Source organism: Aphelocoma coerulescens, chromosome 3, assembly GCF_041296385.1.
Source record: "Aphelocoma coerulescens isolate FSJ_1873_10779 chromosome 3, UR_Acoe_1.0, whole genome shotgun sequence".
In the NCBI taxonomy this organism is placed as follows: Eukaryota; Metazoa; Chordata; class Aves; order Passeriformes; family Corvidae; genus Aphelocoma; species Aphelocoma coerulescens.
The window spans coordinates 119,514,744-119,538,069 of record NC_091016.1 but is presented as its reverse complement, the minus strand read 5'-3'; the positions used below and the strand labels follow the sequence as shown (position 1 = coordinate 119,538,069).

Here is a 23,326-nt window from a genome sequence, read left to right as displayed (position 1 = left end):
TCCCAAGGTGTCCTCACTGTTGGAGAGAGGCCTTTTTTGAAGTGAGATGTACCCAGATGGCCTGAGAGAACTGTCAGCAGGTGGCCTAGTTTGAAGTTGCCTTTGGCAAGTTCTGCACACCCAGAGGACAGAATTAGTGGCTTGATTGATCACACCGATTTTATATGCCTTAGTAAGAGAAATACATTACTCCATGCAGGCGTGCTAAAGGAGACATTGCCTACGTTTGCAGTGGAGGTTGGTGCAAGGTGTTTTGGAGGGATGTGTGAGGAAAAGTTAGAGTTAGGACTAATTTTAGACTTAGTTCTCCAGTTCTAGAAAAGTTGGCATTTTTAGAGGGCAGTTTGCTTGACTACTCTCAGCTGTGCATTCTGAGTGAGGCAAGGTGGCCCCTGTGATTACATATTTAAAAATGAAGGAAAAAAGCCTCCCTGTTGGAGTGAGAATGTGCAAGAAGAAGAGCTCTGCAGACTGACCAAGGTCAGTGCAGAAGGAGGGGCAGGAACTGCTGGTGGCACTGGAGCTGAGATTCCCCTGCAGCCCCCGGTGCAGCCCATGGAGAGGCAGCTGTGCCCCTGCAGCCCATGGGGATCCGTGAGGGAGCAGAGATCCACCTGCAGCCATGGAGCCATGTTGTCCTCCCCACAACAGAGCAGGGGGATGCCCAAAGGAGGCTGTGACCCTGCAGGAAGCCTATGCTGGAGCAGGGTCCTGGCAGGACATGTAGCTCCATTGAGTGAGAAGCCCACGCTGGAGCAGGGTCCTGGCAGGATTTGTGAACCCACAGGGGGAACCCCACTGGAGGAGCTCATTCCTGAGGGACTGCAGCCTGTGGGAGGGTTCCACATTGGAGCAGTTCATGCAGAACTCCAGCCCGTGGGAAGGACTCATACTGAAGCAGTTCATCCTGGGATCGGGATCTGGATCTGTCTCCTGGGAGAGGAAGCCCACACTGGAGCAGGAGAAGAGTGTAAGGGGTCCTCCTTCTGAGGAGGAAGGATCTCCAGAAACATGTGATGAACTGACCACAGCCCCCTTCCCTGTCCCCCTGCACCACTGAGGGGAGGAGGGCTAGAAAATCCAGGGTGAAGTTGAGCCCTGGAAAAAGGGAGGGGTGTTTAGAGACTTATTTTGGTTCTCATTACCCTACACATTTGCTGAGCAAGGTATCTCCCGGAGAGAAGGGGCACTGTGAAGAAGGCTTAAAGGGTGAAGGCAGTACAGCTCCTCTAGTTCCCCAACAGGGAAGTCCTGGGCATGTGCACAATTGCTCCACTTGGCAAATCCAGTGATAATCCAGTTGCAGCAGTGATATTCAAAATATCATTCAAAATGGCCTGAGTAAACCCAGCAGAGTCCATGGCCCAGTTAACAAGTTCTGGCAGACAGAAGATGAGCCTCCAGGACAGGATGGCACCCACCTCACCAAGCTCTTCTGTGCCTCAAGATTTGCACTGGCATTGTGTTAATTGGCTGTGTCACATGCTGCAGTGTATGACTTGGAGGTTTGCACAGCCTGGCCCTCTAATGAGTCCTGGCATCTATTTCTTAATGAGGCAATAATAGGAATAGGAACAGTTTGTTGGACACATCCAGATGGATGAAGCCCTCGCACTCAAATCCCCTTCTTTCATTCCACTTCATGTAGCCAAGATGAAATGGTGTAAGCAGAGCAGGGAGTTAATTTTTATCTCAGTTGATCAGTGTGACATTAAGCATCAAGCCACAATTATTATTTTTTTAATAACCATGTGAGTAAATACTCTGAGCATTTCAAACACCCTGCCCTTGGCACACGACCATGTCTGCTCTGCACTGATGTTCTTTGTGTTGCACCAGGGTCACCCCACAGTGCTGTGCAGTGAGCATGGAGCTCTGCTGTGCTTCGTGCTGGGTGTTGAAGACACCTTGCAGAGCTGTGGTGTATCAGTAATAGAAATGCTGCCACTCTGATTTATTCTTTATTTGCTGTTGCATTAAATCAATAATTTTTTAAAAAGCTGCTTTAAAAATAGGAAGAAAAATTGAATGAATGAACTGGTAGGCTGAAGGATATTTTTCCCTGGGCCTTTCTTTTTTCCTGTACATTTTTTTTTCTAAAAAAATCAATAAAGTATTCAGTTTTCTGTCCTTGCAAGCATATTCAATATTGGCTTTTATTTCTCTGTTTCTCATGGTACATGCCACTTAGATTCATCCAAGCTTGGGGACACCAGCAGTTTCTTAGTTTTCCTCAGTAAGTGGAACATTTTCCAAACTGTGGATTTTTTCCTCTGAGATTCCTGAAAAAATTGTTCAAAAACTTGAATCCTTGAGTTTCACCTCTTCACTAAGCCTGAACTAGTTCATGAGACAGTTCACAACATTCAACTACATCCTCAGCCTGGCTTGGCACAATAAAAATCTAAAACTCCTCTGTTTTGCAGTTTGCCTGGGGCTATTTTTATACTGTTTTTGTTAGTGAGCTTCTTTCCCAGCCATGAACCCTTACTCTGCCAGGACTTTCACTCACGTGTGGTTCTTTGCTGGGATTTTGCCATATGTAATAGGACTGAATCTTGCCAAATATGAGCAAGTCCAAGGTTTAGAGAACAAGGACTGTGATTAAAAAAATAACCCTCTCACCACTTTTCTTATTTTGCTGTTAAGATTTTAGTGCCTTGACTACTTTGCTGCTTGAGCAAGGAAAGGAAGTCAAGACCAGTTAAGATGGGAGCTAAGATGAGGACAACATCAGTGATCTGTTACTAACAATGGCAATGTCACCACCTACAATAAACTGGGGAGTAAACTCAGCTTCCTTCCATTGCTGCCTTTCATGAGTTGTTAGCTATGATTTCTGCAAACTCTTTCCTAGAGATAAGTGACATGTGCCAGAAGGACTCTGATTTATATTTTACATCTATTGGTTTTTGAGTCCAGAGCAACTATCAAAGTCCCCTTTAAAGAAACCAGTGTTTGGAGAAGAACCATGTTCCTGCTGTCTCCTAGTGATGCAGGCTCTGGGTGATGCTCTAAATTACACCCATCTCCTCATCCTTTTCCACCATTCTTTACCCTTTCCAAGTGCTGGCCATCCTGAGTTATGCTGCTGTCTTTAACCCTCACTAAAAGCTGATGTTTAGTGCTCTGCTCCATGTTGATGCGAAAAACTGGAGGTGAAGAGGGTCACACGGTGTCACCTGTCCCCAGGACTCACACCTACAAAGCAGGCAGCTGCCTTGCTCTCTTCTAAAGGTTTGCAGGGCTGCAGCACAGGGGTGGTTTTGGAGGGCTCAGAGCTCCACATCCCAAGAGCTTAGCTGGTGTCTGCAGCTGTTTTGGCACGCAGTGACAGTTTGGAAGACTGAAGTTCTTACCTAGGGTGAATTTCCTCTTTGGAAAATCATGTACTTTTCACCTTTCTCTGCCAGGGTTCTTCACCCCCTAAATAAAACATGGCATTAATAATGAGCATGTTCTGCAGAGCAGCTTCAAGCCAACCGAGCATAAAGCTCTGTGTTCCTGTTAATGCTGCAGTGAACTGGCCTCAAGTCACTTGCCACACAGGGTCTTTGAGGGTGTAGCCTGGATTTTGGGTCAGTTAGAGAGTCTTTCTGGAGTTTCATGATTCCTCCCTTTACATGCAGTGCTTTTGTGCTAAGGACTGGTGTGTGCCAAGGAAGGGTGAACTGACTGGGGCCAGTCTGTACCCAAAAACTGGGCTACTCCCAGTTCCTTCATTAGGAAAGGAGAAAACAGGTTGCTTTTCTATTTTATGTAACCATCAGAGAGTGGTATCCAGCCTCACTGGGAGACTCTGCACTGGCTAAGAGGAATATCCATATTCTGGAAATCATTTGCTGCCTCTTTTACCATTTTAGGAGAGAATCCTTTTTTTTGTCTTTTAGTGCTAGAACACAATCCTTCCACCTCTGGCAAGCACAGAAAGACACCCATGAAATCATGATGATTTTTTTTTAATGAAACAAAAAAAGTGTCATCTCTCTATTTATCTTTAATACTAAAATGCCAAGTGAAGTAATTTATGAAAATATTTCAGTGACTTCTGCAGCCTCTTAATTCCTAGCCCCTGGCAGAAGGGTGATAGGGTAAATGTTGGGTTGCGAAGCATCTAAAAATGTTCCCTGCAATATTCTTTCTGTATCTAGGACTGGATTCAGTTTGCTGTGTTACCTAGGAAAGTGATTCTTAATCAGAGCTGATGAAAGAGAACTGACTCTGGGATTTGGCTGTACAGACTCAGTAATATGCCTCGGCGAAGAAAATCGAGGATCAATCCCTGTATTTCATCTTTGTAAACTTCTTTTGCAGGCTTCAGATTTTATTTTGCTGCAGTGGGGATTGAAAGTCAGGTCTCCAGTTAATGTAAAAATTTTCTGAGTTCGGGGTAGTGATGATGATTTACATACACACCTTTTTACCATCCAGCCCAGCCTTATAATTGCCTGGTGGTGCTGGTGAAGAAAAGTGAAATGCAATACTGAAAGATGCTTTTATTACCTTTGTGAAAGCACCTTTTAGGACTGCAGGTCTTTTTCCTCTCTTACCAGAAAAGTAAGAATAACTCGATGAGAAAAAGCACCTTCAAGTTTAAAAGCATCCTCCGTTCTGTGTCGGGGGCGATGCACAGGATTCCAGCTGTGCTGGCAGGAGGGACCCAGCAGCATGTGACACGTGGTGTGACAGACTTTGCCTGGCTCTGGCTTACGCCCCTTCCTCTGCCTGGTGCACTCCTGGGGTCCCTGCACTTTGGGAAGCTGCCTGGCAGGATGCTCCAGAGAGGGAATTTCATGGGGTGAGATGGATGATTGACAGCAGCACCACTGGGGAGAGTGAGGGAGGGAGGAACAGCGCAGATTCCAGGGTCTGGGAGTCCGAGATGGGAAGCGCGAGAAGGAGGGAGACTGCCTCGTACTGAGGAACAGAATGATTTTCTCCTCTTCCTCTTGAACTCTAAAACTTTAAACACCAAGTCCACCGTGGATTTATGCTTTTACAGATCATTGTGGTCCAGACTTTGAAGTAAAAGCAGCTGTGGAGCTCTAGGGGGATGGTCTATACAGAGTTCATTAATAAGGTAAGTTCTGTTTCTCCTGTTCTTGCTGAAAGAGTGTGTTTTTACATGCACAAGAATATGCAGGTACAAAATGGCATGCACAGATACACACCTGGGTGCTTACATTACCTATTTTCACTGTATTCTTAATTTAGGTAATTTTCATATTATCTTCTCTCATACTTAGTTTCTCACAGAATCCTTTTCATTGTTATTCTATTTTTCTTCTCCTTCCTCTAGAGTAAAATGTTTCATCATAGGAATGAAGATGTCAGGGTGCAGCCTTCTGCAGTGTATCTGAGAAATTCAGGAAAAAATTCTGGAAGTTTTGATATTGCATGGTATCATTTATTCATTTCTCTCCTCCACCCCTTTTGAAGGCATTGGAGTCTTCAGGCATGTGTGATATAACCAAGGATAAATTCATGACTGGTCAGTCTAATGGCATTTTGATAAAAATTGTCCTTTTTGGGCTCGTTTTTCCATTAGTCTTTTTGGAGTTCTGCACAAACCTGGCATTGCCTTTATTACAGAATGAATTTGGAAGAGAATTAATCAGTTGTGCCTTTGGGCAATGCCAGGAGCCTAAAACATCGATTGATTTGATACTGATTATCTGACTGGTATTGATTTAATTCTGATTACTAGTTGATTTCAAAGTAAGAAATTAAAATTAGTATCCCAAAAAACTCCCTTACAACAAGAGAGAAAGTGTTTGCAGAAACTTTGTTCACGGACAGAAGGGAACTGCCCAGAGTTGTACAACTGTAGATCAGCACAGGGTTGTGATGGCACTTTGCACCAAAGAATATACAGTTCTTTGTATTTATCTGAACTCTAAGCTTCATTTAATAACAAAATAGCACTGAAGTACTCACCCAAGAATCAGGCATCAATATATCTTCGTATTTGCATGCATTTGGGGGATGCTTCTTTGCTGAGCTGGATGCAGACACCCGCTCTGTGCCTGCACCCCAGTTTGCAGTGCTGAACTTCCTCAGTAGTAAACAGGCAGCAAAAGGACAATTTTAGTATCAGGGTCAGCCTGTAACAAGAGGAGAGAAATCCAGCAGAGAGAGAAAGTTGCATTCCCCACCCCTGACTCGTTACATGACTGCACATAGATGACTAAGCTGCTCTAATTCAGTTTATGAGCTGGAAAATAGTTGTGCATTTAGTTACCCCAAGCCTTATGTTTTACATGAGAAAGGATCAGGTGAGATTTCATGTGTTGGTCTGCCAGGAAGCCACTTGTTCTTCCCTGGGACAGAGTCAGGTGTTTGTGTGTCTCCAGGACAAATGGGCAGTGATGTCAAAGCAGAGGGACAGGATTTCCTCTGCAATAGGAAACTTCTATGGAAAAGTGCTCTAGGAGCCTAAATCAGATTTCAGGTGCTGTGTCTTGAGATCTGGCATTGCCTTTCTGTTCTTCAGCTGGTCTTGTTTTCATGGTTTTTCCTTGTTGCTAGTTCTCTGGTGGTGCTGCACTTGCGGTTTTCTTGGTTAAAACGCCACTTGCTGGGTTACTGAGACTGTTTTTTGTTACTCTCTAAACGGTGCCTGGCTGTGACTGCTTTACATTTTCTCCTAGACAGTCTCTGCTGATTATGTAGCTCCCACATTTGAGTGGCACATGCTTTTTTCCCAAGCCAACCTCAGTGAAGCAGGAGTGTGAAATGCTGTGCTGTCACTACCACAGAAAGATTCAATAAAACCTTGACAGTCTCTCCAGATCCTGTGAAATGTCTGCCTCTGTTTTCTTTAGCTTTGTTTTGGCTCAGGTCTACAGAGACAGCCAGGTTCCCACTGCAAGTTAAGGAGAGGGGTAGAGCCAGAAATTTGCCAGGTTACTTTGCTGTGGCAGCTCCACAGGGCTGATCTGGTCACTACCAGGACTGCCAGGAAGAATATTGCAAAAAAATATGGACCTGTCTGCCCCAGACAAGACCAAGGGTGGGTGCCTTCAGATTCATGATCAAGGTGAGCTCAAACATGGACGTAAGGAAATTCTGATGTGTCAGTGGGATCCCTGGGAATCAGTCAGCGGGAACACAGATCTTTTCCTCCTAATAGGCTGGCTACCAACCCTGAGGAGCTTTGCAGAGAGTGATCAGATCTTGTTGTGGGGTTGTTGCCTATGATGCTTTGCATTTAGGTTGGATTTATGGACTAAAGCCCAAGCAGAAGGAAATCTTTGTTGTTGTTTATCAAACATTTACCTTTACATAGTTCTTAATTTTAGTTTCTCAAATTGAGTTGTTTTCAGTGCTTCTTAAATGCCTTCTGTTCACCAGAAAAAATAATGTTTGTTTTTGAATTCAGGTTCTTCTGAACTTACCTTTTTGATCTCCTCACACCTTCCTGCACTTAGACCTCTTGCAATTCATGCATATTTTGTGGTATATTATCATGGTGAATTGAAATTTTTTTTGAGTCATTAAAAGCACTTTTGATGCCCAATTCTTGCCCGTTCAATATTCTCCTACCCTTCTCGATGTTCAAGGCACTTGAATTTCCTTTCCTTGTGCACAGCCTTGTTCATAATCCATTTTGCATTAGCAAGACTTCTATCAAGGCTGAATGCAGCAGATTATTGGATCTTAACTAATTGAACCCCTAAAATACTGAAATGAATCTGTAATATTATTCTTCCCCAAAAGGATCTACCTGTATCAGATATTAGGGATTTGGGAGAAAAATGATTCTGTCTGACCTAATGATGTAAGTTTTTTAAGAAGTGTGTGATCTCAAGTTTCTTTCTTTGAAAATTTTGATTAACCTCAGGAAAAGTTTACCTCAGGAGGCTGTGAAATTTCCATTATTAGGAATAGTCTGGACGCTCATCTGTAACAACAAAACCGGGATTTAACTTGCTGTGAAATCAGATAAGGGCTGAAAGAAACATTCCATTATCTGCATGCCCCAGCACCTTCAGATTCTGTTCCTGAACAACAACAAAAATATATATATATATATATGGCCATTCTCAGGGATATTAGCACGCCAGAGAACATTATTTATTGTTTTATTGAGATATGGGAAAACAAACCCACAAATAAATTGTATAATTTGGATGACTGCAGGCTTGTGGATGCTGTTACGTGTCTTCTGGATATTGAGGACTAATTGTATAAATTTTGAAAACAATAATGCTTGTGGTTTTTCACATCAAACATTGAAAACATAACAGGCTGCTGAGACAGATCTGAAATTTCAGTTTTGATCTCTTTATTGTAAGTGAATCAGTTTTCTTCTGAAGATGCTGTCCTGGGGGAAAAAAAACCCCACAATTTCAGATCTCAGAGTATGCCTGCAAAATCTTAGTCTGTCATAGCTAAGAAGTTCATTTGTACTTCACTGTACCTCCCCATCCCTCAGGATACCTTGTGGTTTATAATAATTTTCCAAACCAGCAGAACACATTGTTCTTGCTCAGATCACAGACTTGGGAGCCATTGCACCAGAACACACCAGTCCATTGCCCCACCTTCCCCTGTAGATACACATTCCCTCTGTTTTCCTTTGGGGGGAAGAGGTTTAGCAATTTGCTGAAAATTGCACATCAAGTAGAAGGGATGAGACTTGGCAGGACCCTGGGGGTTGCTATGTGCTTGGTCCTCCAGACCTTTATGCTCCCTCAGAAGGGTAGGGGACTGTAAGAATTTCCTTCAGGAGATGGGAAAACAGGTAGACTAGGATGGAAATGGTGGGCAGTGGCAAAGTCTTGGTGTCTGATGAAATATAAACGGACAAAACCCCAGCCAGGACAGGTTGTGACAGTGGTTTAGAGTTGCTGAGGCAGCAGCTACCCTAAAGTTCCCACCTTCTCCAGGTGATGTTGTAGAAGAATATGGGACCTAAAGGCCCCACCCACTGGAGTTTGTTTGGGGCATGGAAAGTCTCGTGCTGTGCCTGCTGTGATGCAGTCACTGGGGGGTCTGCAAACCCCTGAAACCAAATGTCAATGCCAGGTAAATAATGGAAATAAACTCACAGGGACAGGGTTACATTGGACATCAGGAAGGAATTCTTTACTGCGAGGGTGGTGAGGCCCTGGCACAGGTTGCCCAGAGAAGCTGTGGCTGCCCCATCCTTGGAAGTGTTCCAGGCCAGGTTGGATGGACCTCTGAAGCAACCTGGCCTAGTGGAAGGTGTCCCTGTCCCATGGCAGGGGGTTGGAACTGGATGGTCTCTAATGTCCCTTCCAAACCAAACCATTCTATGATTCTGTGGTTCTGTGATAAATTACAGGTAAAGGGCAGGTCCTTTTGGTTGCTGTCACTAAACTCCTGCAAAACATCATGCTTGTGGCAACTCTGTGTGAAATTTCCCTGGATTTGCCTATAACTCAGAGAAAACATCAGGTGCTTTGCAGCAAACCCCAAGATTTTCTCCCCCTCCTTCTGTGCCCTCCCTACAGGAGGAAGAGGTCAGAAAGGTAACCATTGTTATGTGGTCGACTTCTATCCTGAAAGAGGTGGGGATGACATGCCCTGGCATCCCTCAGGGTAAGAACAGCCTGGCCAAGCCATGAAGGACACGTTGAAACACCCCCAGTGAGATATGAGAAGAGAGCAGGGAGCAAAATTGACATAGGGCTGGCAAACAAGAAACCTCAAATCACTTTTTTTTCTTTAATCTCAGAAGTTTTGAGGCTAAATATTGACATTTTATAGTGTCTCAGTCAGGAGTTCGCATCTCCTGAGGTTGGCTATAGTGGAACAGTTCCATTTTAAAGAATATATTATTTAAAAGTGAAATTGTTTGTATTAATTAAAGATGAGCGTCTGCAGCACTGATATAAGCACAAACTCATTTCTAATAATCAGAACGAGTTGGTTTCTTTTGTTGTGGTTTTAAATCTGTTTTCACAGGCACTGGGGGCCTTCCAGCACAGAATGTGCTGGAAAGAGGGTCAGTAGATGGGCTGGATGGCACCTTGTGGTGCAGTGCTCTCTGCTCCCAGCTTTGGACATTGGAGATGTACCAATGTGGAATCCTTTGGTCTTCTGAGGCAGCAAAACCAAAACCAAACCAGTCCTTGATAACTGGATTAATTCCCATTGCTTGTCCAAGTGTGCCTGCCACACTGCATGAAGCACTTATGTCATGAAATATCTTTTGAGAACCTGGGTTTTGATCTATGGCTATTAACCAGAATTAAGGAATCAATTATAAACAGGCTTGTCTTATCATTCACTTTTCTTTTTCTTTTTTTTTTCTCTTTTTCTTTTTCTTTTTCTTTTTCTTTTTCTTTTTCTTTTTCTTTTTCTTTTTCTTTTTCTTTTTCTTTTTCTTTTTCTTTTTCTTTTTCTTTTTCTTTTTCTTTTTCTTTTTCTTTTTCTTTTTCTTTTCTTTTTCTTTTTCTTTTTCTTTTTCTTTTTCTTTTTCTTTTTCTTTTTCTTTTTCTTTTTCTTTTTCTTTTTCTTTTTCTTTTTCTTTTTCTTTTCTTTTTCTTTTTCTTTTTCTTTTTCTTTTTCTTTTTCTTTTTCTTTTTCTTTTTCTTTTTCTTTTTCTTTTTCTTTTTCTTTTTCTTTTTCTTTTTCTTTTTCTTTTTCTTTTTCTTTTTTTTTTCTTTTTCTTTTTCTTTTCCTTTCCCTTTTCCTTTTCTTTTTCCTTTTTTTTTCCTTTTTCCTTTTCTTTTTCCTTTTTTTTCCTTTTTCTTCTTTTTCTTTTTCTTTTTTATTTTTTCTTTTTCTATTTTCTTTTTAGTGCTTGAAAAGTGGAAAGCCTTGGAAAAATGAAGGTCCTAAACAGCAGCTGTTTTGCTCTGCAGATCCACTGCTGTGAGTCTGCACTGTCTAGGAAAGTAAAAGTAGCTGCAGACGCTGTGACATCCATCCTTAAGGGGAAGGAAGCACCTAACACTCACATAAACACTTGGGAACTTATTATTGTCACATTTAAAAAAAATTGATTAGGCCAAACAAGAAACCTATTACTATTTAGCAATAGTTTTACTTCATAGGACATAGAAGCACCCAACCAGGACTTTATTTAAAATACCTGAGTGGTGTTTAGCCTGAGATGGGGACCACATACACTGAGGGTAGTGAGGAACTGGTTGCCACAGAAGCTGTGGCTGCCCCATCCTTGGAAGTGTTCAAGGCCAGGCTGGATGGGGCTTGGAGCAACCTGGGACAGTGGAAAGTGTCCCTGCCCACAGTAGGGGTTGGAATGGAATAATCTTTGAAGGTCCCTTCCAACCCAAGGCATTCTATGATTCTGTGATCTGAGTGTAGCTTTTCTCTCACCCCTGCCCTTCCAGTGCTCCTGTGGGACATTGCCTTAGGTTGTTTGGGCAGATCTTCTGTGACAGATAGACATGAAGCATTTTCTTGGTATCAGCAGACCAAAAGTTGTTGTTCCAAAAGCTCTGTTTCTCTCTTGTGGGAGAAACATGAGGCATACCAAATTTACTGTTTTATATCATTATTAGCACAAAAGTGGCAGTGGGATGTGATGGGATGGAGCGTAGTGCACACCTGAAGTGTAGAACATGTTAAATTTTTAATTTAGTGCATTCAAAGTGATGTTTCCTCTTCAACAGGTGGGAGTGAATCCACTGTAAAATAACCAGCAGCCTGGTGGTTAAACAAGCCTACTAAGGACAAAAGACAGATTTCCAGTCTATAGCTTGAATCTTCAGGATTTAGCCCTAAACTGAGATTAAACAAAACCCATTTTTCTTAAGAGAATTTCTTCTACTACATTAGGAGATTAAAAAAAAAAAAAAAAAAAAAAAAAAAAAGAAAAAGGATGGTGCTCTGTAGCTGTTTTGAAATAAGTTTTCTAATCATTATTATTTGTGTTCCTAAATAAAGTGTCTGGTTGGACTATTGGGAAATACTTGGCTAAGGATGTATGTCGTAGCTGTGAGTTTTGACAGTCCCCGAGGTCCGTGTCACCAGTGCAGCAGCCAGGATGGTGTGGGCAGGGGGAGGAAATGCCCACTGGGACCTTTGCCTGTGCTTCCACAGCCCCAGACTATGAAAGGAGCTCCTCAAAATATACCCAGAGAAAGTTTAGGATAAAAATGATACCTGACAGTGTGAGCTGGGACCCAGCAGACACTGAGAGCTGACTGACTTTGCTGTGGAGGCACTGAGAAATGGATGTCATTGGACAAATTAAAGGAAGAGATAATTACCTCTTTTCCTCTTAAAAAGATAATATTTACTGGCACTAATTTATGATTTTAGCTTTTGTCTTTTACTGACTCTGATAAAATTATTCATAGTTTTATTGTTTTTAACATATCATGAGAGAGCAGAAAATTATTTTCTTAATTAATACAATTGATAGTCTTATCACTTTAGCTGTATTAATCTTTCAAAACGAGCCCTACTGACTCTTGCTATGGACATCTTTTGTTTCACTCTGCCATTTATCCCTTGATAAATTAATCTGCTTTTACAAATAATTGCAACACTTGTCTGTGGGCCAGGACTTTGGAAATAATGTTCAATTTCTTGTGCTCTCTTGTCAAGTACATCAAAGCATCCCTGCCACAGTAACTTCCACAGAGGATTTTGGCAGCATCTGAGTAGTTCAGTTTCTGGGATTCCTATGGCACTCACTACACACTGCTGTTTCCCATACTAAATAACTTTTTTCATTATTTTAGTTTTTTCATATTTTTTTAATGGTTGGCACTAATATTTCCTTCATTTGCCTGCAAATTTACAAAAATGCATTCTGTACCTCATAGCAGTTTGGCTGTTGTACATAAATTGAGTACATTCATTTTTGGCTGGCTAATATGAGCACAGTGATTGTTTTCTTACTAATTTAGGTTAATTACTAATTTATATTTCTTACTAAGTTAGATTCTTACTAACTTAAAGACTTCAGATTTTGCCACTATGTACCCATATTTGTCTAAGCCCCATGTAAGAGGACACAATCATTTGAACCTGGGTTGGTACACCTCCCGTTTGTAGCTTCCCAAAATGTTTTAGGAGTTCACATGAACTTGCAAGCTATGAGGATTGGTACTAGCATGGATCACTGGTGTTTCTACTAAAACAATATTTTATAGTCCCTGTTGCTGACTCATTAACTTTTAGGAGCTGTGGGTCAGAAGATTTATGACCTTTATGAAGCATTTAATACTGTGATACCTTATAAAACACATGTATAAATAAAATCAACAGAGTTGGCAGTTCAAATCTTGGTTCCTGAAATAACTCATTTGTGAAAATGCACATCCCCTACATTTCCTAGGCTGCTCCTTCTAGTACAAAAGTTTTTCCTTTCCATATTTTTTACCCAATATTTAGACACTAGATGCTGATTAGGATTATGGCTTTTCTTGATTTGGAATTATGAGAGGATTAATTATTCTGCTCTGTTAATTACCTCCTTTTCCATTTTATGAACTCGAAAAGTGAGGTTGATTCTGGAATAAAACTTCATTTTGGGGGGCACAATTAATTCCTGTCTACTCCGGATGATGAATTTCTTTTAAGGCCATAATCAAGTATTAGCCTCCTGCATTATATGTCACTGTAACACTTTTTGTGTAAATCAAGTGGAGTTGGTTTTTATCTTCTTATATCTGGAACTTATTCTTAATTCACCAGACATGATTTAAAATAATAAGGAACATTTGCATACCTACTTGGAAGTTAGACATTAATTTCCTTTTATTTTTGTTGAAAATTTTCAAGAAATAATGTGATCTCTCTACGTAAAGCTGAGATAAAGTGTTTCTTCTTCAGCAGCCAGAGAGGACAGTCTGTCACAACATTAACATTTGCAAGCAGGTAAACAACTTATATCAAATGAAGCAGCAAAATTTTCCATGTCTAGGTGGACCAGAGAGGGCTCCCTCCTGTCCCAAGGCTGTGATTTCTCTGGCAAACCTGCACCATTGCTTCAAGGCAGATTTAAAATCCAGTGTCTGGATTTCTGGATGAGTTTAGCATACACAGAAGTTGAAATTTCCTATTTAGAGCTCCTTTTTTTGTGTCTGTAAGTAGCAAAACATTGTCCTTGTGAGCCACCTGATACTGACTTGAGTGGGAGAATCTACTGTGGCTTAAAAGAGGAACCTGCCATTAAACATTTTGGTATGTGTATCAAACCCAAATTGTGCTGACAGGTCCCAGATGTGCTTTTCCATTTGCATCACTTCAGCCACCCACGTGGCTCAAATGCTGCAGCCACAGAGGAGCTGTGGGACCATGCAAGCTGGGGGGTAGAAAAGCATCAGAATCCTTTTAAAGGCCAGGTGGAATCTGGATCAAGGCCTGTGGCTATGATAGGATGGACAGGATGATCCTGATTATTTCCTAGATTCATGCTTTTGGCCATCCTTTTATACAAGATGGTCTTTTTAGACTGTCCAGGTTGTTGTACCACAGTATCTGATCCAAACTTAAATGGCTGCTCTGCTGTCTGGAACAGTGATTTTTTTTTAAATTTAAAAATAAAGTAATTTTTAAATTAATCAGCCTTTTTTTCTTTTAATTAAAAAAAAAAATCCCATGAAGCTGCTGAACTTTAAATAGTTGATGCTGCTTGGAGCCACATGCCTGGGTGACTTTTTGTTCTCTCCCATGTCTAGAGTAGCAATGTGCCTTTGTGATTCAATCCCCTTCAGTAAAATCTTTCTTTTTTCTTTTTTCCAAAGCTAGAAGGACAGTGGGGAGAGGGTTGTGAATGCTTTAGGTGTACATGGGTGTACTTGGCCACACAGGTCTGTTATTGACAAGACTGCCTGTCTTCAAGATGCAGAAGAGAGAGCAAATGAGTAAAATAATGAAACTTTTTTTTTCTTCTCATTCAGTCTCCCTCCAGGTTGGACTTCTGAGGGGAAAAATTTAGAGCTTCACATCTTGCCCCAGGTCCCACAGCAAAAGATATGGAAGCCCTGAGCCAAGTGCTGAGTTCTTGAGTGCCACTCCTGCCCCACCAAGCACTGGCAAGAGGAATTGGGGTGTCTGAATGCCCTCAATATTTCCTGGCTGGGTGGTTTCAAACACGGCAGAAATATTTTTGTCTTATGCAGGAGTTCCTCACTTTACTTCTTCAGTTGTCCTGGAGGGATAACTTTCATGGGTGTTTGCCAGATTCCCATTTTCCCATGTCAGGGTTCACTTTATTTATATTAGCACATTTGACCTCAATAACTCATTTCCACACAAAAGAAAATGGAATGAAAACCCAACAAACCTTCAGAGATGAGTCTATTATTTAATACTCCTGCTGCTTCATGATTCCAGCAGCAATTATAGTTTATAACCATGGCCATGAGAAGTTATTTGCATTGGAACACAACACCTAAGGAACTCTAAGGAGAGTTTATGGATGTAATTTGCAGGGCTGCCATCTGCAGACATAATGCCCCTGAGGATACAAAGAAATTGCTGGGACTGTCTTGCTGATGATTCCCAGTTTCTGGTCATTGTGAGTGTATGGACAAAGACAAGTAGCACAGACTCAGCTCCAGCTTTCCTCCAGTCCTGTCACTGGTCATGAGAGTGAAGAAATCAGCCCCTGCCCCTCCTCTTCCCTTCATGAGGATGTTGAAGCCCCACTGAGGTCTCCCTTCAGTCTCTGCCAGGCTGAACAGACAAAGTGCCCTCAGCTTCTCCTCACAAATCTTCCCCTCCAGACCCTTCACCATCCTCGTGGCCTCCTCTGGACACTGCCCAATAGCTTGATGTGTTTTTCATATTGTGGCACCATGTAAATAATGATGTTCTTGGATAAAGTCAGCCATGAAGTAAATCATGGCAGGATGCTTTATGCAATTTTGAGTTATATCCTGAAATGCCCTGGGAAGTGTCAGAGCAGAACTGAAGATGGGAAGATGCATCCTGTGTATGAGCAAAAATATCTGCACATTTTGTAACAGCAGATGTATCTATTATAAACTCTGTTCTTTTGTTTTTCAGGTGCTTAACTGGACATGAGTGGGATGGCATCAGATCACAACAATTCCTCCCAGGAAGAATACATCCCACACTATCTCCAAAAGGAAGACCCCTTTGCATCAAAGCTTTCTAGAGAAGCTGATATCATAGCTGGCTTTTATTTGACAATAATTGGTAATGATTTTATAATTGTTCTTTGAAATATGACCGTGCCACTGCATCCTTGCAGCTCTCAGAAAGGAGGCAGAAATTGCTGTTCATTAGATGTGTAATTACAGAGTTTTTTCATACTAGAAAGAAAAATCTAGGAGGGAGGGGAGAGAATGTGTTAGAAATATGGTGTTAACAGTTAATGTCAACAGATAATGCTGCTACAGGTAGCCAAATATCAGTAGACATTCCAGCAAAAAGTGAAAAAATAATATTTTTTTTTTTTTAATAACTGGGAGGTTGCTACCCTGCAGTTTAATTTTCCCTGGGCAGAATAGGGTTTTCCTCACTAGGCCATGTGGGTTTTATGGCCTGTTTTCAAAGCCTCTCTCATGTGCCTATGCAGCAGTGAACACCCTCAGATGTGCTCATGTGACCCTTGCTCAGCTCCTGGCATCATCTGTCCTCTGTTACATGTTATACTGAGCAATATTTTCTGCCTAGCACCCTCCTTATCCTTTTGTGTTCGAATCCATTACCAGGTTCCAAGTGACCTTGCATGCAGAATAAATACAATTATCTGTTGGTTAGTGCACACCCATGATAGCTGGGACTGATTTATCTTAAAAGTTTTCACAAGCCAAGGAGTTATCATTCAGCAGGAAAATGCTGGTCTCTATTTCTTCTAGGGATAAACTGGTCCTTCTTCTTGATCATTTGCCTTCTTTACTTTATGGAGGAGGCAGAGTTCTATCTTTTTGTGTCCATATTTGCCTCAACACCTGAAGGAACAGCCTGAAGTTGTGTCGGGAGAGGTTTAGTTTGGATATCAGGAAAAGGTTCTTCACCCAGAGAGGGGCTGGGCACTGGAACTCCCCAGGGCCATGGTCATAGCACCAAGCCTGACAGAACTCAAGAAGTGTTTGGGCAAAGCTCTCAGGCACATGGTGGGATTGATTCTTGGGATTGTGCTCTGCAGGGCCAGGAGCTGGACTTCGATGGTCCTTGTGGGTCCTTTTCAACTCAGGATATTCTATTCTATTCTATTCTATTCTATTCTATTCTATTCTATTCTATTCTATTCTATTCTATTCTATTCTGTTCCGTTCCGTTCCGTTCCGTTCTTTATATATTTTAAGTTCCTTTATGCTTTATGGTCTTAGTTCATGCAGGTTCTCACAGCTCAACAGCTGTTTTCTCAATAAAGCTGAGCTAAGGACATAGGACTGTTCTACAAAACCTAGATTCCAGGTATCAGAAGACAAGGCTGGATACAGAGTGCACAGTGATTTTTTGACATTTATTGCAGTTTTGATTCATTGTCTTGTTCAACCAGTTCTGCACAAAGATCTGTCAGTTAGTCCTGCTTTTGTGTTTCTCATTCACTGCTTTACATCCCTCCCTTCTACTCTCTTTTACTGCCTTTCCACTGACTGATCTAAGTAATGTACTCTTTTCCACAGGTAGAGGAGTTTTTATTATTATTTCCCTTCTATTTATGTTTCTGCTTATTTCTCATTTCTCTTGTGCTTATGTCTTTATTGAAAAAATAATTCAGAGCAGCAGAAGTGACAGGTGAAGTTATATCTCAGTGCTGTTCTTGGTATTCATACACTGTTTTGTAGGTATCCTCACTTCTCACATATGTGGGTTTTTTTCTGTTGCTCTGCAGACAGAGGTCTTCACTGAACTGCCCAAAACAACCCCCACTCCTGGTCTTTTTTTCACTTGGTTAAGCAAATTTAGCTTTAATCCCAGGAAATACGTCTGATGGATGATTCTTCCGAATATACACTGTGCTGCCTTGTTATGTTCGCTGTATTTAATGTAGGTTTATCCTGTTCCAAAAATTATCCATGTCAGGTGTGAAACATCTTGAAAAACACAGACATAATGAAATTCAGGCAAGGAACAGGAATCAAAAATTTCCAGTGAAAAGCCAAAAGCCAACTGTAAAGGAACAGACTCTTGTGAGTAGTGTGAGGAAACTGAAAGTACAATTTTAAAAGGTCTCATAATCGTTTTGATATTGGACTTTTGGACTCATTGTATCCAATGTCCTGAGCCAGGGTAGTTCAGGCCACAGCTGTGCTGTACCTGTACATAGCTGTACACATCATATCCTACCCTTAGCTCTTTTGCTTTATTTGTAAAGTGTTTGTTCTGCGTTGCATTTTATTTGGTTAATTACTTTGCCTTGTGGGCATCACAAACTCCACTAGCACCTTTCATTAGAGCCACTTATGGTCTTCATTTATCCATATTAATGACGTATTTGCATCTTCCTTGGACTTGGATCCATAGAATAAGGATATTAGTAAAAATTTCTTCACTGGAAGAATGGTTCAGCTTTGGAATGGGCTGCCCAGGAATGGTGCAATCATCAGCCCAGGTTTGGTGGGCACAGTGATGTTCAGTCAAAGGTTGGACTTGATCATCTTGGAGGTCTTTTCCAACCTTAATGATTTTATGGTTCTGTGTCTGTGTTGTTTCATTATAACTTGTGATTCAGACTAAACCTGTCACATTTTTCTGCTGAACTTTCCCTACTCCTTTGCAGATCCCTTTCAAGAAATTCTGGCCCCTCCTGAGGATGGACTCTGTGGACAGGGAGGGACAGCAGGGAGAGGGGAGCAGGAGGTAGGAAGCCAGGACTGCTTTTGTGCATCTTTTTGCACTTGAGCTGTGTAAGGTGCAGTGAGTTTAAAATTTCTTTCAAAAAGGAGAAGAAGATTAAGAGTGAGTGAACAAGAATGGATCTTATCAGGAAACTCAGCAGAGCTTTTAGGGTCAGACTGGTTGTACAGCTGAAGTATTGCAGTTTGAAAGAGAAAAATATTTTTTTTTGTCTTTGAAAAAATAAGGAGTCTTGACTAGTCTGTGATAAATTCTCTGTGAGCACATGATCTTTTGTCCTGAATAATTCATTTCCATGTGTACCTTTCTTTGTCTAGGAAAAAAAAATCAGGCTATGCTCATGGTTATAAGAATCTAATTCTTTTGTCTTTGTCACTCCCCCCACCAGCTTTTTCATCACTGCCTTGATTGATTCACTGTACGGCCATGCAGGGCGACAAACTCCTGAGCAGAGACCTGCTGGCTGTCAGCTCCTCTGAAACCCCTTGCAAGTCACTATTGATTTACAAACTGTTGCTGCACACTTCCCCAGCCTGTTATGAAACAGCTTAATTGAAAACAAAATCCTGAACTATCTTTTTTTTTTTAATTTTATTTTCTCTGATGGTTTAGCGCTGCTGTCAGGTTGGACAAGTAAAGCTTATTTCTTCAGTTTCCCCTCTCACTGCAGGTTGTGTCTCAGCCTGGCTCTCTCTCTGCAGGTGTCACTTTTTTAGTTATCACATCATTGGCTCTTTTTTTGTATATGTGTAACAGTGCCACGATGCCATGGACAGTTCTCCTGGCAAAGAGCCTTTATTTTATATCTGAAGAGTCTTTTTCCCCTGTTTCCATCCTACCAGAGCTGGGAGTCTCTTCCAGCAAGGGCTTCAGCTGACTTCTGGGAAAGTCATTTAACAGCAGGAGAAATGGAGCATTAGATGCCTCATCTAAGGAGATTATAAAGTTTTGATCACCAAGAAGTTAAAAAAATTCAGATAAGCAATTGTCAGATGCAGGCATAGACAAAAGGCAACACAAATTATCAGTAGACTCTTTCCAGGTATGGGATTAGGAGGTCATTGTGCTGGAGCTCTCTGAAACATTGATATTAATAATGAGCAGTGGCTTCAGAGCAACTTGGCAACTTCAGAGCTGCTTGGCTGATAGAGATGTCTCTCTAGACTGCCAGTAAGTTGAAAAAGATTCAGGAAAATGTCAAATGCTTTCAAAAAGTGTTTTAAACTGGATGCTGGCACTCTAGTTATCCTAAATATCACTGGAGAGAAAAATAACATTAAGAGAGAAAAGGATTAAAATATATCAGTAATGCTCACAGCATTGAGATTCATTCACTCAGCTACAAGGAAGAAAATTATTAATATGAATGCCTCTATCTGCTTATAATTCAGATTAAGTTTGCAAAGCCATACAAGTAGGTTGTTCTTAAAATTTAATTCACCGAGGGTAAATCAAATTTGATGAGAAAACCTAAGATCAATAATAAGCCAGCTTTTGTCCTTTGGTTTATTTTTAAAAACAATATAGAAAGCAATGCTGTCAATATAAAAATAAAAAGAGTTTCCAATAAGTGTCGCATTTAATACTGAAAAATTAAAAATCAAAGTATTTTTCTCCTGAGTTTGGCAAACTTTTGGTTCCACAGTCACTCATATTTCTTGATGAATAGTTTGGCTTTAGTCTCTGGGAATAATTTCCCTCTCTGCGTCATGGATGTTCCCAGGTTGGGTTTCTTGGTTTTGTGAGGACAAGGTACCTTTGCAAGGGGATCATTCCTTTGATGGACCAGAGTAAATAATAAAATGCCCATTTAAATACTGGATTATTTATTACTGAATTATCAAATTAATCAGTAAATAATTAAATACCCATTTAATTACTGAGTTTCAGTTCCTGAGGTCTGGCCTGCCAGAAGACTCAGATGACAATTACATGGTATTCAAAGGTACAATATTTGGAGAAGGCAGCATTGCTGAGAGGCTGGGGGGCTGCTGGGGTCTTCTGGAAACAGAGTCTGCCCCAGCAGAGCCCCAAGCACAAGACAGCACAAAGGGTGACTTTGATGCCTCATCAGCCGAGGAAAGTTGGGTTGTTTATGACTTTTTTTGTAGCAGTGTGACAAGTTGGCCTCAGCTGGGAGCCAAGCACCCAGGACAGCCCTCACAGTGGGACAGGGAGGAAAGAGGCAGAGAAAAAGCTGTGGAGATGAAGACAGGGTGAGGATAAAGACAGGAAGATCCATTCCCAGTTACTGCAGCGGGCAAGCAGGCTCCTTGAGGGGAATAAATTCAGAATCATGGAATTACAGAATGATTTGGGTTGGATGGACCTTAAAGATCATCTTGTTCCAACTCTCATCACGTGGTTCCAACCCCAAAGCTTAACATTTAATTACTCATTTAGGTAGTGAGAAACAAAGGTGTCAAACCTAAAATACTTACGGAAAACACCTTTCCTCACCCTTTCCAGGGCTGAACTTCTTTCCAACATTTCCCTCATTGCTGTTGTAGGTCCCTTTGGTGAGGCAATGGCAGCACAGGCACTCTTTGCTCTTCACTTTTTTCTTCTGCCTTTCCCTCCTTCTCACGTCTCCCCTGATCTGGTCAATGGACCGTGGTCCTGCTGGGTTTTTCACCTTCAGGTGTGACTCTTGCTCCATGAGAGGGATATTGTGTGCTGTCCTGTGTTTCCACAGCAAAGCTCTCACTCTCAAACTCTTTCAAACATGAATTAGTGAAGACACATTTTCTTTAAGGGAACTGGAAACTCTACAGTTTTTTGTACTGGTGTGATTAATTACATGGCAGATGAACCACTTGCAGTGGACCTGCAGGTCCTTGAGTGGTGATATGGAAAAAATTATGTCAGCCAATATGAGAATGATCCCTGCTCATGCACTGAATTCCACCTGGAAGTTAAAATCAGATTAATCAGATCTATTTTATAATTTTTTTCTCTTATGATAGAAATTAGTTTTAATGCAAGATTTAAGCTTTGATATTGATATCTTAATTTAAATTATATTAGAAATGTATACCTCAACATCTGATTATTTATTTAATAAAGTTAAGGTTGGTCAGATTGTGGTCCCTGTGATTACAGAGAGCTGAATTTCATTCCTGTGGCTATGTAATTGTTTAAGTGAAAGCTGGGTTGGTCAGAGCAGAGGGATTCTGGGGTTTCTGTGGTGAGCATTCCATCTCACTGTGGATGGCTGTGAAGGCTCAGCTGGTGAAGGCAATGCCCTACTGCAGAGGGGAAACAGCATTTGCTGTGGGAGGGACGTGTCTGCAGTCGAGGTCTCTATGAGCTGCACAATGACACTGAGGAGATCACGTTTCAGAGTAAAATTCCCAGCCTTAGGACCACAGGTTCAGGCTGAAAACATCAGGGAATTTCACAAGGAAGATGGGATATTGCTGTTTTTGAGGAGGATTCTAATTTGAATGTTGTTTTGTTTTCCATTATTGCAGGGATCCTTTCAACTCTGGGAAATGGGTATGTTATTTTTATGTGCTCAAAGCGAAAAAAGAAGCTGAGACCTGCTGAGATAATGACTGTTAATTTAGCAGTGTGTGATCTGGGCATTTCAGGTAATTTCATGTTTTTATTTTCCCTCGTTTCTACTGTCTCACCGTTCTGCCTGGCAGCAGCAAGAGACATTCCTCTGGAAGTCATGGGAGCACCCCATGCCTTTTGCTACTGATATTTCTGTTCTATTATTTGCATGTAAATAACATGGGAGGATGGAAAACAACATTCCTGAACAACTTGATGGGAAGAAATGAACAGTACAGAGGAAAAATTAGGGTTGATTTTATCAAACAGTCAGAGCTCCTGTTCACCCCAGCACTGGGCAGGTCTCCAAAGGCAGCTTCCATGTGCATCTGGCACAATAACCACAAAATATCTTGGTATTATAGGTGTAGAAAATGATGTTTTCTTGCTGCAGGGTGAGATAGAAAGGACCCAAGTGCCTCAAAAATACACGTTTAGCCAAATAATTGGAAAATGCCAGTGGCCATCGGCCCATCAAAGCTAATAGTTTTCTCTCTAGTGACTGTCCTCCTTTGTCTCTGGATCAGAAAAAATAAGCATTTGTGTCAATCTGTATAGTATGAGCAATAACAGCCAACTGGGAGGATTTTTATTTCAACCCCACAATCTGGATGTCCTGGCATGGGAGGAGGGAGCTTTGGAGAGGTTTATGCAGAGTTGCAGAGATGGTTGTTTTGGCTCTTGACATGAGACTGATTCAGCTGCTCACAGGGAAATACAGGGAAAGGGCTGGATGTCCTTTAGAAAAGGATATTTTGGATGGCAGACAATCCAGTGGGTATCAGAATCCAGCTGGCTCTGGGATCTCCCCAGTGCCATATAAATGGAATTCTATTCCCATGCTTGCAGAGTCATCTGTTCCCTATGTGCTGTATGCGCTGGGACCTCTGCCCTCACTCCAGTGCACCCTTTCCCTAACTGTTGCAGTGCTAGGCTTGGTTTAGCAAGCTGCAGCTTTCCCTGGGAGCTCAGCGGGGCTGCTTGGGGCAGGGCAGACATCCTGTCCTCCCGCAGCCCTTTTTGGATGGCTCCACGGTTT

The 23,326-nt window shown here is 41.5% G+C and overlaps 1 protein-coding gene across 1 annotated transcript in view; it reads left to right on the top strand.

Moving 5' to 3' along the window:
- The first annotated feature begins 5,018 nt into the window (after window positions 1-5,018).
- OPN5 (opsin 5) overlaps window positions 5,019-23,326 on the top strand; it is a 28,827-nt gene continuing 10,519 nt past the window's right edge. The window contains exons 1-3 of the mRNA XM_069008645.1: window positions 5,019-5,080; window positions 15,964-16,116; window positions 22,203-22,322. Of these exons, the coding sequence (XP_068864746.1) occupies window positions 15,978-16,116; window positions 22,203-22,322 (259 nt within the window). The 5' untranslated portion in view covers window positions 5,019-5,080; window positions 15,964-15,977. The remainder of the gene's footprint in view (window positions 5,081-15,963; window positions 16,117-22,202; window positions 22,323-23,326) is intronic.